This window comes from Vanacampus margaritifer, chromosome 3 (genome assembly GCF_051991255.1).
Source record: "Vanacampus margaritifer isolate UIUO_Vmar chromosome 3, RoL_Vmar_1.0, whole genome shotgun sequence".
Taxonomy (NCBI): Eukaryota; Metazoa; Chordata; class Actinopteri; order Syngnathiformes; family Syngnathidae; genus Vanacampus; species Vanacampus margaritifer.
The window spans coordinates 463389-477500 of record NC_135434.1 but is presented as its reverse complement, the minus strand read 5'-3'; the positions used below and the strand labels follow the sequence as shown (position 1 = coordinate 477500).

General features: G+C 46.7%; 1 protein-coding gene across 2 annotated transcripts in view; it reads left to right on the top strand.

Annotated features, from left to right (window-relative positions):
* Positions 1–13418, top strand: part of LOC144048831 (disintegrin and metalloproteinase domain-containing protein 9-like) — a 14644-nt gene extending 1226 nt beyond the window's left edge. The window contains exons 2-24 of one of the 2 annotated variants that reach the window (XM_077561219.1): positions 507–607; positions 920–978; positions 2372–2450; positions 2806–2882; positions 3044–3227; positions 3322–3387; positions 3737–3808; positions 3901–4070; positions 4154–4235; positions 5356–5489; positions 5580–5751; positions 5831–5923; positions 7059–7163; positions 7714–7804; positions 7919–8024; positions 8539–8722; positions 8811–8891; positions 9005–9110; positions 10238–10385; positions 10503–10590; positions 10879–10908; positions 10994–11052; positions 11593–13418. In XM_077561219.1, the coding sequence (XP_077417345.1) occupies positions 507–607; positions 920–978; positions 2372–2450; positions 2806–2882; positions 3044–3227; positions 3322–3387; positions 3737–3808; positions 3901–4070; positions 4154–4235; positions 5356–5489; positions 5580–5751; positions 5831–5923; positions 7059–7163; positions 7714–7804; positions 7919–8024; positions 8539–8722; positions 8811–8891; positions 9005–9110; positions 10238–10385; positions 10503–10590; positions 10879–10908; positions 10994–11052; positions 11593–11662 (2357 nt within the window). In that variant the 3' untranslated portion in view covers positions 11663–13418. Of the gene's footprint in view, positions 1–506; positions 608–919; positions 979–2371; positions 2451–2805; positions 2883–3043; positions 3228–3321; positions 3388–3736; positions 3809–3900; positions 4071–4153; positions 4236–5355; positions 5490–5579; positions 5752–5830; positions 5924–7058; positions 7164–7713; positions 7805–7918; positions 8025–8538; positions 8723–8810; positions 8892–9004; positions 9111–10237; positions 10386–10502; positions 10609–10878; positions 10909–10993; positions 11053–11592 lie in introns of both variants that reach the window. The other variant, XM_077561218.1, reaches the window with a different exon arrangement.
* The last annotated feature ends 694 nt before the right edge of the window (positions 13419–14112 follow it).

Sequence of the window (14112 nt, the reverse complement as noted above, 5' to 3'; positions counted from 1 at the left end):
TTTTAGGTTTCTGCAGAGTTTGCTGATGAATCGGAAGGAATCCTCTAAAACATGCCGGACTGCGGCACTCGAGGACCGGCCTTTAAGACCTATGTTAGAAGTGTCCCTCCTCCAACACAGCTGATTCAAATGATCAGCTTGTGCAGTTTTGTTTTGCTTTTACCGGTGCCTGCCACCTCTGACCTCAAGCGTAACTGCAGCCTCTGTGTCAAGCTTGCGCGCGTGCGAGTACGTGCGCTCACCGGCCGCCCTCCGCTATGTCAAACCGGCAACCAAGTTTCCGTTGAAAAGCCGTCATCCCTTTTCACTTTTCAGGCCTGCACTTACCCTCAAAATGAAGGTGCAGGGTGTCTGGCCGGTGTGCGCACGCTCAGACAGATTGACCTTTAAGCAGCTTAGCTTAGCACAGCCTAGTGCCTGGCAGGAGGTCATCGGTGTGTGCGCTGGTTCAAATCAAGCTGATGGCTGCCGACGCGGTTGCTGATTGCGTTTTTGTTTGCTTCCAGACTCCCAGCAGACGCAGCACATTTCCTCCTATCAGCTGACAGTGCCTCGGCCAATAGGAGGCCGGCCCAGGAGGGACGCCAACGGCTCGCCGCCCAATCAGGTGCTGGGATTTCACTTCTTTTGCTGACTTGTCTTTACGCGTGCGTGTTGGCGTACACGCTGAGCACTCGACCGTCTGACGGAACCGCATCCCGTCCGCATCCCGTCCCTCCCACTAATGCCCCGCCCCATGTGACTGTGTGGTCAGTTGTTTTGTTGCACACGCACATACAAACACGGCGCCCCAGGCGGGGAAACGAACCCACGCCAACCTGCATCGTAGGCAAGTGACGGGTTCCACGGCGCCACCTGGAGGCCGTGTGGTCCGTTTGTTTTCCTGCACTAATCGCGTGCGTGTCACTTCCTGTTGCAGGTGTCGTACGCCATCGACGTGTCGGGACAGCGGCATGTCGTTCATCTGGAGCGCAACCGGTGAGTGCGATGCCCGCTTGAGCATCCAAAGCATTTTTTTGAAAACCGTCAATGTGGAGTTTTGGTCAGGATTCTTTGGATACAAAATAATATTCAAAACAAGAAATCTTTATTTTTGGAGCAATTGTTGCACATGGAAAAAAAGTCTGTTCTTTGACATTCCAAAAATAATGTCAGACTTGAACTAGAAGTCTGAAATTTTGGGGGGAATCTTATAGTGCAATCACTATTGAATATTTTTGGAATATATTATTCAATTGATTAATCGAAGAATCTGATACATTTTTATTTTGCGTTATTGTATTACAAAAGCATTTTTTCAATGACTGTTTATTAGCCAGTGATTGTCTTTTCGTATTTTGTACAAATTTTTTTTAAAAAGTACTGGCCAACCTTTTTGATGCTGATGGTGTTACCGGCTCGGTCGTTGTTTTCTGTCTTATTAAACAGATGTTTACTTATTACAGGTGTATTCAAGGATCTTGTCAAAAAGTCGAAGCCAAACGTCCGTTTGTCACTGGCTAAAAAATGCGCATGCAGAAGACCACGGTACCAACTCTCTTGCTTGATCCGGGGCCACGCCCATCACATGTCGGGAACGTGCAAGCTAGATAGATAGACGTCTGTCGGCCATTTTCAAAGTACGCGCTGAGATTGGCGCAGCTACGAGGACGATCGGCTGAGTCGGAAGCTCCAAGTGTGCACGCGCAGCGAGATTGATTGACGGGACGGAGAACCGATCGTTAACATGATCCGCCCGGAAGACACAAAAGATCCTTGAATACACCTTTAATCCAATCATTTTCACAGTCGTAGAATCTTGGAAGAAGAGAAGAATGATTTTTCTATAGAATTTTCCAAACAAAAAGGCAAGTTTTCCCTTTCAAAAAATGTCCGGATCAGGAATGTCGACTTTTTCAGCGCAAATTGTGATATTGCAAAACAAAAAACACCAACAAGGCAAGATTTGAATGGTCTTTTTTTAAAACTTTTTTAAATTAATTCATTTATTTTTTAATCTGTGATAAAAGCATTTAATTTTAAAGGCAGAATGTCACAAGCTTGGAGATCAATGTGGGATTTTGTTCTTCTCATAAGAAATGACTTTTTGTCTTGTCCGACACGCGTTTGGATACGAGCGAGCGGACGGCGTGTGCGTGCGTGCCAGCCACACGCTTTTTATCAGCGTGTTGTCACTACGCGCTGATAAAACGCGAGCTCCGTCATGCTGACCTCCAACTTTCTTTCTATTTTTTTATTTTTGTGTCCGTCTCCATTCAAGCAAGCCGACTTGCAAATTGCTTGTTTCTACTCGCGCGGCGTCCAATCTGCCCCTCGGATGGCGCCGCGTGTCATGTGACCTCGGTAAATAAATTGACCTTGTGGTTGTCAGGATGTTGCTGCCCGCCGACTTCAAAGTCTTTACGTATGCGCACGACGGACAGATGGTCACCACGGCGCCGGCCGTCCAGGTACGACACACGTGCACGTACAGTACAATCAATCGTGGTCTTTTTTTTTTATTTTTATTTTTTACATAAAGTGACGTCATGTTTTGTGTCTGGCGGCCGCGAGTCATCACGACGTAAACAATAATAATATTAATACTGCAAATTTGGTGTTAATATTTATTTTCAGACTATGATTAGCACATGTAGCCGATGCATACATTTTGGTGACCCGCTTTTCATTCATAACGCCGGACCGGCTTGCAGATATCAAATATGGGATTCATTAGCAAATCATTAAGAGTTCATTTAAGAGTTTTAAGAGTGCATGGTTCTTTTGTGTGTGCGTGTGTGTGCGTGCGCGTGCGTGTGTGTGTAGAATCATTGTCATTATCAGGGCTTTGTTCTCGGCATGGCGGGCTCGTCTGTCGCCATGAGCATTTGTAACGGCCTCAGGTAACACACACACACACACACACGTAACTGACACATTCCAATAACACGCCTATTGATCACATTTTTTGTCTTGGTTTGATCTACTTTTGCTTTCAGTTAGTAATAATTGTGCAGCAGCTCATCTTGTGTGTGCGTGTGTGTGCGTGCGTGCGATGTGTCAGAGGCGTGCTGCATCTAGACAACGACAGCTACGCCATTGAGCCTTTAGACTCCGCCCCCGAGCAGCATCTGCTCTACCGCCTTCGAGATGTGGCGTCTCAGCCGCGAGGATGCGGGACGCCGCATCGCAACCACAGCGAGTATGCGCACTCGCTACTACAGCAGGACACCCGCCAGCACGCCAGGGTGAACACGCACTCACGCACGCACACACACACACACACACACACACTAAACATGAATGAATTGATGTGTTAATGTGTGTGTGTGCGCTTTCCAGGTGAAGCGAGATATCCTCCATCGCACACATTACGTGGAACTCCTGCTGGTGGTGGACAATGCCAGGGTGACACACACACACACACACACACACACACACACACACACTTGTCTTTGTATCATCATGGGGACATCTCATTGACATGATGCATTTCCTAACCTCAACCAAAACCCAATTCAAACCTAAACTCTAAAACCAAATCTTGACCCTCAAAAAGAGGTCTGAACTTGTTGGGGCCACCAAAATGTCCCCGCAATGGTAGTTAAACCTGGAAAAACACGCGTGTATGGGCCTCACAATGTAGCAAAGACAAAAGTGCACACGCACGTAACGGCACACGCGTTACATGTCAAGCAAGACGCCACAGAAAATGGAGTCTGATTATTATTATTATGATGATTATTCCTTCCGTCAGTTCCACATCATGAAGAGGAACGAGAGTGCCGTGCGGGACGAGATGGTTCATTTGGCCAACTTCATTGATGTCGTGAGTAGACGCGCACGCGCGCACGCGCGCACGCGCGCACGCACGCACGCACGCACGCACGCACACAGAATTGTTTTTGTGCGCACGTGCAGATCTACACGCAGCTGAACGTGCGTGTGGTGCTGGTGGGCCTGGAGATCTGGACCAGGCAGAACCAGATCAGCACCGAAGGGGGCGCCAGCGAGGTGCTCAGTCGCTTCACCCAGTGGCGGGAGAAGGAACTGCTGCCTCGGCGGCGACACGACTCGGCGCAGCTCATCCTGTGAGCGCAAACGCACGCACACGCTGTGGAGGAGGTGATTGATGATGAAGATGATGATGATGATGATGATGATGATGATGCAGGACGAAGAGTTTTGGGGTGACTGCAGGGATGGCGTTTGTCGCCGCCGTGTGTTCGCGAAGTTACGGTGGCGGAATTAATTCGGTACGTAGAACATTTGTTTCTATCAATTTGTTGTTGTTGTCATTTAATAAATGAATAATTCATATTAAATACAATAATATTCCAAATAAATAATAATATAATAATGGTAATATAATAATATTGTGTGTATGTATATATATATATGTATATTAGTGTTTGTGTATGTGTTAGCGTTTATTGGAATGCACCGAGCGAGGACCGCAATCAGAGATGCAAAAAAATATGACAGCAGCATCTAATACATGCACATTCATTTGCTTCCGCCTTCTGCTTCACTTTTTGGATTTTTTTCGAGTCGGCTGTCAGACTTTGTCTTTCACACACTTTTAGACTTTTCTGAACATTTTTGCAATTTTATAGGCATATGAGATGGATGGATAAAAAAAAATTTGAATTTCTGCAAAACATTTTTCGGGAGCCACAAGAGAGCGGCACGTGCACACCTGGTCGGGAAACACCAACCACAAAAGAGTCAAAGGCTTCACTTACTCATTCAAACTCAAAAACGTATAATTATGTACTTTGTCCTTCACTCACAAAAACGCATTTATAATTTTGGGGTGTTTTTTCAAATGATAGAATATACAGAAGAATTTGATGCCGCTTCTGACCTGAAGAGGTGGCTTAAAGCAATGGTAGTTATTACAAAAAATGGTCAGCAGGTGGTAGCAGAGTAAAAGAGATCAACCAGGGCCATGTTGCAAAAAGCTCTTTCCACACTGTTCTCAACAGATTTGTGAATAATAAATGAAACTGAGCTCTATTCGTATGCTAATTGCTGCAAAACGGAAACAGATAGAAATCGATTTTTTTTTCTGATGACAGAAGAGATTCTAACAATAGAACACAATATTGTGTGGGCCTCAGTCCAAATCCAGCCAAACGCGAAGGGGGTTGCTTCAGTCAAAATGGCTGCCAGTCAATGAGTTAAATGCCAAACTCAAAAGGTGTGTGTTGAATCTCATGTCAATTTCATAAGAAGAAAATATGCGGCCGTGTATTAGTAGCACACCAGCAGGTAAGTAACACACGCAAACACATGGAAAAGGAACACGCATTTGGGGGTAACAAACTCACGAACATCTTTTGCGTGTGTGTGCGCGTTTGTGTGCGCGTGCAGTTCCAGAACAACAACGTGTTCGCCTTCGCCTCCGTGGTGGCTCACGAGCTGGGCCACAACCTCGGCATGTACCACGACGACAGCCGCACCTGCACGTGCCCCGCGCAAGCGTGCATCATGACCGGGAGCACCACGTAAGACGCGCGCGCGCGCACACACGCCACTGACGGCGCGCACGTACCAACACGCGTAGCGAGGGATGATTGTGGTGTGTGCGGCGTCAGAGGCTCCCGGAACTTCAGCAGCTGCAGCGCCGACGACTTTGAGAAGATGCTGCTGCACACGGGCGGCTCGTGCCTCCTCAACATGCCGCGGGCCGACGAGGCCTACAGCGCCCCCTACTGCGGGAACGGCCTGCTCGACGTCGGCGAGGAATGCGACTGCGGGACGGCACAGGTGTGTGCGCCGCTGATGGGCGCCGTGTGTGTGGAAAAAGCAAGGCTGCAGCAAACAACCTTGCCTTTGTGTGTGCCAGGAGTGCCAGAGCGCCCCCTGCTGCCAGTCCAAGACGTGCAAGCTCAAGCCCGGAGCCGAGTGCGCCGACGGCGAGTGCTGCTACAACTGTCGGGTAGTCAGCGTTTTGTTCGCCATTCTTAAATGGGCTCTCACTTTTAGTCCACTTCCAATCCCGCTTGTTAGATTCGCTCATAGTTAGTCGAACGCATTCCATTTTTATCCAAATCTAGCATTTTATTCATCTCGTTTTAGTCGAGTGTTCGTCAGGACAATCGTTGTGCAGGAATATCTTTTTGGGTCAGCAGATAATGTTGAACGTTTTAGATCTAAAAGGAATTCACACCGAATGTTCTCTCACCTTTTTGACGAAAAACGACTTGAAACGCAACGACAGCACCGTCGATGAACAACTTAAAGGCTAGTCGGGCTCCCAGCTATGAGCTAGTAAGTTAGCCAGCATTAGTTAGCGGTCGGATTAACATTATTGTTGGAACCTGGTAGTCATCGGATTCATGTTGCATTATAACTCAAATGGACTTTTTTTTGACCGTTCACGCCGAATCCGCCTCCTGTCGTGTTTATTTGAAAGGGGGCGTGTCACTGCGTGTCACATGAGCGCGTCACAATGACAGATTAGCAGAGTCAACATTTTACACAATCAAATCATTTTCCTCTCGTTTTTTTTTCATCAACTAAAACCTCCATAGATTTAAGTCCAGTTTTTATGAAGCGAACGTACATTTTCATCTCGTCTTCATTCGTCCATGAAAATGCAGACTGATTTTGTCCCACTTCTTGTTTATTAACTCTTTGACTGCCAGACATTTTCAGAAACGGGTTGTCGCCAGTGCCAGCCGATTTAAGCATTTTGACTGATCTTTCAAGGTCCACAGAAAATGATGTGTTTGGACTATGGAAACACACAAACTACCAAATGAAAGATTGGACTCTCATCTTTCACCAGAAAAAAAAGTTTGCTTCTACCTTATTCCGTTTTTCAGTAATCAACAATAGAAAATGGTTAGTTTCACCTCTGTTTAAAAAAAACCAAAACGTCTTTTAACGTCTTTGGCACTCCTCCATAGGATTTTACTAAACGTTATTTAACGTTTTTGGCAGTCAAAGAGTTAATGAGGGTTTTAGTCTACTCTGGTCTAGTTTTAGTCCAGTGGAAAAATGTGCGTTGAGGAAATGATTTTTGTTTAGTTTTCCTTTTCGGAAATGAACCCGTGTGTGCGCGTGTGCAGTTCCAGCCCGGCGGCACGGAGTGTCGCGCCCGCACGGACGAGTGCGACCTGCCCGAGTTCTGCAACGGCTCCTCGTCGCTCTGTCAGAGTGACGTCTTTGTGCAGGTCAGAAATACTTTCCTTTTGAGGACTTATTTCATGATTTATGATGTCGTCTAGTTTGCTGTTTGCATACAATGCGCCTTTTTAAATTGTGCCGGAACAACATTTCGTTGTGCTTGCATAATGACAATAAAGATTCTTGAAATGTTTTTGAATTTTTCAAATGTACTTAGTTGTGATGTGGCTTCGTTTGTTCTCATTTGTTTTATCTTCATTTGTTTGTCCAAAATGCTTCATTTTAAGCCCACATTTGCAGCAAGCGCCGAATGTTTTTGCGAGGGTAGCAGATGTCGATTTTTCAGAAGGGTTCGTTCGAGGTCGCAAACGGTTGCCAACCGTTTTAATGGTCGCGGTCGGTTTTCCTTGTCAAGACATTTTTGGACGTGTTCAAACCACACCTTACGACTCTGAACGAACCCTGATGAAAAACATGCAACCTTTGCCAACCTTTGCCAACCTCGGAGGAATAAGACCTTCACTTGAGTATTTTTTATTTTTGCTTTTTCGACTATTTTTCTACTAAGATGCGCCGTCGCCGTCGTGTGCGTTTCAGAACGGGCATCCGTGTCGGAATGAGCAGGCGTACTGTTACAACGGCCGCTGCCAGCATGCCGAGGACCAGTGCAGGAGCATCTTTGGAGCCAGTAAGTTGGGATGGACGTGCGCACCACACACACACACACACACACACACACACACACACACACACAAGGGGCGAGAGAGACACGCAGACGTGTGCACGTGTCGCCCCTCCTTAGAAGCCAAGATGGCGCCGGAGATCTGCTTCAAAGAAGTCAACAGCAAAGGCGATCGCTTCGGGAACTGTGGATACCAAAACTACGGCTACAAAAAGTGTGAGAGCAGGTAAACGGGACCGTCTCACTCACGCACACACGCAGCAAAAGAGAGAGAGGGAGTGAGAGAGTGAGAGCGAGAAGCACAAATAGAGAAAGTGAGAGAAAAAAGAAAGTGTGTGAGAGGGAAAGAGAAAGAAAAACAGCGAGAGAGAGCAAAAAGAAAGAGACAAGAAGAAAGACCGAGAGAGAAGGACAAAGAGAGAGACAGAGAACACGGGAAAAGATGGGGAACGAGAGAGAGAAAAAAGACAAGAGTTAGGAAGCGCACGTGCAAGAGAGATGGCAAGACTGACAGAGGTGAGAAAAGGACAGAATGAGAGAAGAGTGTGTGACAAAAGACAGATGAAAAGTGAGAGAGAAAAAGGACAGAAGAGAAAAGAAAGCTCAGCCCAAGAGGGAAAAATGGAAAGAGAGGGGGAGAGATGATGATGATGATGATGATGATGATGATGATGATGGATGAGAGAAGAGGAAGTCGCTGGTGACATGTGACATGATCTCGCCCCCCCCCCCCCCCCCAGAAACGCCTTGTGCGGCAAGCTTCAGTGCGCCAACGTCCAGGGCGTGAAAGCGTTCGGCAAGCAGCCGTCAGTCATCAGCACGCCCATCGGGGGCGCCGTCTGCTCCGGGGTGGACTTCATGCTGGGCTCGGACGTGTCCGACCCCGGCGTGGTCAACCAGGGCACCAAGTGCGGCCGCGACAAGGTAAGAACAAAACAAAGTGAGCACGGTCGGCTGGCCCGGCGACGCCGCGCTCACTTTGCCGCTTTGTGCCGCCGGGTTCTGCGTTCAGGTGTGCCTCAACTTTGAGTGCCAGAGCGTGGACGTCCTGGACTTCGACTGCGACGCCGACAACAGGTGTCACGCTCGCGGGGTGAGAACACGCACGCCTTCAACGAGTCCAGCGGCGACGTAGCTTCATGCTAACACTTCATGCTAACCCACCCTTCACCCCTGGTCTTGTCTTCGTCCCCTCGTGTGGCTCAGGTCTGCAACAACAACCGCAACTGTCACTGCCAGGCCGGCTGGGCTCCGCCCTTCTGCGAGCTGGCAGGTTACGGAGGAAGCGTGGACAGCGGGCCCACCTGGGACGGTAATGCTTGAAATGCACATGCTGGATGTTAGCATGTAGCGTTAGCGGTGGGTGGCATCCGCACATTTCCAAAATCATCATTTTCAAGAAGAAAAAAAAAGGTTGCTGAGAAATGAACATTTTGTCGTCAAAAGGAGCACCTTTTTCAACACTGTTTTATTTCACATTTATTTAAGCAGAAATGTCCCATTGAGATTTAAAAAAAATAACGATTTAAGCCATTTTCGCCAGGCGTGCATTACCAGGTTTCTACCAGCCGGGAGCGCTCAAGCGCTCTTCTACCTTTAAACCCAGGAAAGCACACTTTTTTTGTTTGTTGCTTTGGTGTGACGAATTCTCGGTCTCTTAGCCAATGAAAAGCATCAGAATATACACGTGAGGCTGACGTGGGCCTCGCAGCTTGTCCTGGAATTTTTCGCTGGAGTTATGAAATAAATGACGACGATTGACGACGGCGCAAGGAGGACTTCGAACCAGTTTAACCAGTCGACAGTGGGACTAGCTGTGACGAAGACGACGACTTGGCTAGCTGTGACGAAGACGACGACTTGGCTAGCTGTGACGAAGACGACGACTTGGCTAGCTGTGACGAAGACGACGACTTGGCTAGCTGTGACGAAGACCACTTGGTTAGCTGTGATGAGGACGACGACTTGGCTAGCTGTGACGAAGACGACGACTTGGCTAGCTGTGACGAAGACGACGACTTGGCTAGCTGTGACGAAGACGACGACTTGGCTAGCTGTGACGAAGACGACGACTTGGCTAGCTGTGACGAAGACGACGACTTGGCTAGCTGTGACGAAGACCACTTGGTTAGCTGTGATGAGGACGACGACTTGGCTAGCTGTGACGAAGACGACGACTTGGCTAGCTGTGACGAAGACGACGACTTGGCTAGCTGTGACGAAGACCACTTGGTTAGCTTTGATGAGGACGACAATGCTGAATGACACTATTTTACCTTCAACATGAAATATGAGGTCAATATTCTCCATTAGATGTGATGCTAATGTGTTATGCTAAACATCAAATATGGTGCACGACGTGAAGTGGGTGTGGCCACGCGTAACGAAGGCCCCAAGAAGCCGCCACGTTCACTTTCCGTGTGTGTTTGTCCTGCGCAGACAAAGACCATTCGCTGAGGGACGGTCTTCTGGTCTTCTTCTTCCTGCTCGTTCCTCTGGCCGCGCTGGCCGCCTTTGTCTTCCTGCGCCGGAAGCCGCTGCTGCAGCGCCTTGGCCTCACACGCAGGGGGCGCTCTCAGGGTTACCGGTGAGTTGCAAAACAACTGGCTGTGGCGCGCGTGCGTCTGTGTTGCCTTCGAGGAGGCTGGGACGTGCCGGCGCCCGGCTGACGCTAACGTGCTAAGCCATCTCATGATGTGGCCAGGCCTGACGGAGCGGCGGCGGTGGCCAATCCCGGCCGAGGACCGCCTCCTGTTTCCCGCGGCAGCGCCGACAACGTCCTCAAAGACGCAGTATGTACGCGCCGAGAGGTGTGTTCATACGCGTGTGTAACTCGTTGTGTCATAAAACAGATTGTGGTGTATTTGTGCTACAAAATGTTGTTATTAAAAAAAGTCTCACTAGCGTTGTTACAAAGAGAAAAGCAAGACTCAGGCTAGGCTGTTTCATTTGTGGTGTTACAAAAACATCTTTGTTACTCGTTGTTGCGATAATGTCGACATTCCTAGTCCAGTCATGCTGTCACCTCTTCCGACTTGTGTCATTTTTGTCCTGATTTTTGCCCTGATTTTGTCATCCAGCATCACAGTCAGCTTCTGCCGCCACACGAGGTAAAACGAAAGCTCGCCCGACAGCATCGCCGCCGCTCTCATCATGACGTAGCATAGCTGAGTGTGCGTAACTGTGTGTGTTCAGCTGGCGGAGAAAAGCAGGAGCGCTACCTCGTCTGCCCTCAGGCCACCGCCACCGCCTCTGTAAGCGTCAACGCGCTGGTTTCGTGACGTAGCATGTGTGCTTTCAAGCAAAGCAGTTAGTTTTCTCAGCTGGCCTCTTTGCGCTTTGTTTTTGAATCTTTAGATAGCATTTAGCATCACAGCTAGTCAGAAGCCAAACATGTAGCGTGTATGTGTATGTTAGCTGTTAGCAAAGCAGTTAGCGGAGCAGCTAGCCTCGCTATGCTTTGTTTTTTGTCAGAGCTTAATTCTTAGCATTTAGCATAGCCTTTCTGCTTTGTTTTTGTGTTAGTCGTAGAGCGTGTTAGTTTTTCGGTGGTTAGCATAGCATTTAGCATAGCAGCTAGCCTTCCTGAAAGCCCAACTGTAGCATGTGTACACTAGTTAGCCTCTCTGCTCTGCCTTTTCAGTCAGGACGCAAGTCTTCGTTTATTAGCATTTAGCATAGCAGCTAGGCTCTGTGGTTCTTCTTTTTTTTTTTTTGTCGGAAAGCCTAAATGTTAGCATAGCCCTTAGCATCACAACTGGCCTCTGCTTTCTTTCCTCTTTTTTTTGTGTCAGAAAGCCCAAGCCGTCTGGCACGGCTCAACCGCTGATGCCTCAAAGACCCGCCCCTCCACCACCCGTATAAGCACCTTTCGAACCAGGATTCCACACACTCTCCTCTAGGCTTAGCCCCGCCTAGCGACAGCCAGGAAGCAGGAAAGCGAGACTCAGGCGGACCTGGACCAAGAAAGAACTTGTCAGAAACCATCCAATCAGATGTGATGAATGTAAGCGTCGGCTCATACGCAGCCGCTGCACTTGCTGGCTAACGGCTAACGGCTAATAGCGATCAGGCCTGAGTGCAGCTTCTCTCTGATTGGCTGCTTTGAAGACAGCAACATCGAAACCACTATGGCAGGATGCGGCGACTGCATGTCTTTTGTTTGTGTTCAATTATTTACACGAGCGATCTTCAATCTGGTAGCGCCTCGCAGAGAAAAAAAAAATATCTTGATCATCAGTCGGAAACGGACGTTAACTTGTTGAAGCGCTCGTCTTGGTCTCGTAATACAGAAGTCAAAAAACAAACACAAACGAGCAACAAAAAATCATCAAGACTGCAACTAACAATTATTTCAATACTCAATTTAGATTCATTGGATTTGTTTTTCTCCATCCGTGTGTGTGCGTGCGTGCGTGCCTTCAGTCATGCCAAGACTGATTTTTTATTTGTATTTGTATTTTTCCTGCCAGGGTCATAAAGGCCCAGACAATTTAGCTCCTCGGATCATTTAGACAACGCAAAGCCCTCCACCACCATAAGTTTTCCAATAAATTGATGAATTTGATTTTTTTTATTTTTTATGTTTACATTGCCATTCCTTTTTTCAAAGACAGAACGTTATTTCAAATCGACAGTTCGCAAACAAATGAATTAGGCCTCAGTTGCTAGTTTGGTCTGCAACGTGAGGAGAATTGGCAAACATATTGAACTTTGTTTTCTAAAGTAAAAGTCTTTTCCTTTTTATTTTGGTTCACAACAAAGACAATCAGTCCGCTTTCAAGGAGGACTAAAGAAATTGGAAAATATTTACTGTTGAAGAGAATCAGAATTGGATTTATGGGGTGGTGGAGATGTGTGTGTACAAGACGAGTGCTCAAGTAAACAGCAGCTTGTGGGAAGGGTGTGCGGCGGTGTGTCGTCGACTTGGCGTGCTGCGCGCGGGCAATTTGAGTTCCAGCCAAACACTATTATTTTTATGGTCCGTTCAATCCAGAGTCCATTGGCTCTGGTCCGTTCAATCCAGGTTCCACTGTATGGCTTAATGTGAGAAAGGAAAAAATGACCGGTTTCTAACCCTAAGCCATGTTAAGGTTTTGTTTCAACAGGGACCCTCATCATCATCATCATCATCATCAACTCGCCACTGTGGGGTGTTAGCATTTTTCGCCACCTAGCTCCCATTTAGTACTTTTAATTTGATTGACTTTTAATGTGCTCTTTTAATCAAGCGGATGTGGGCCGGCTTTTGTTTGAGCTTTGGAGAGAGAAAAAGCATAATTATGTGTTTTGTTTTTCACGGCTGATATTCAATTTGACATAGTGTGTTCAAACTATTTAATCCACTGGTGAGTATGTGAGATGAAAACGCTGGACTTGATCGTGTTGAAATTCATCATTTCCTTCAGCAATCTTTCCTGTTTGCTCCACTGTAAATGCAAATATTCCCACAAAAATGTCACCGGAAATAATGCTCTTAATTCCCCATTTGCCAACGGAACAAGGTGCTACATTGTTAGGAATGACATCAGTGTTAAATGATTTGGCTTTGTTACCATAACAACCATCACATGACACCTGAATAATGTTTATTCATAAAGATTGACTGCTTGAAACTGAATCAGTGGCTTGTGTTTTTTGAGGGTACAAACATAGCAACATTATCAGTAGTTTGATAATGTAGACTGCATGATATTATCACCATAATACACTATTATTCCTTTTTTTTTTTTTTTTGAACGTTTTTTTAAATGAATTGACAATTCCGAGCTTACATCACAAGTCAAAATGGCGGTGATACTCGGTGAAATAACCCTCTCCGTACATTGAAAAGTATTGGATTTTGGATGGTTGGAATTTGTTTTGAGAGGTTTATTTTGATTTCAAAATGTGATGAAATTGAGTAACCTTCTGCCTGGTTTGTATGCTAATCACAGGCAAAAGCAATACAATACTGTACGTTGCATTGCGGAAATATCACAAATGCCCGGATGTTCGGAATTGTCGCTTTTGTCGCTATGGTATGGTAGTACGTTACGTCGTGACGTCAACGCCGTACGTCATATGTAGAGATGTCGACGTAATGATAACAACCTTTCACTATTATTACTTTCTTACATTATGTATTTCATACTGTAACCAATCTTTTATTTCATATTTTAAAATAAGATGAAAAAACGCACTACCATGTGTTGCGGTGTCGCGACGTCATTACCTTAAACTAGTACTATTTATTTATAGCTACGATTATACAGTATCCACCTGTCTTTTAATCAATGCTTTTTAAATTTGGATAAAACGTAGTCTGCACTGAG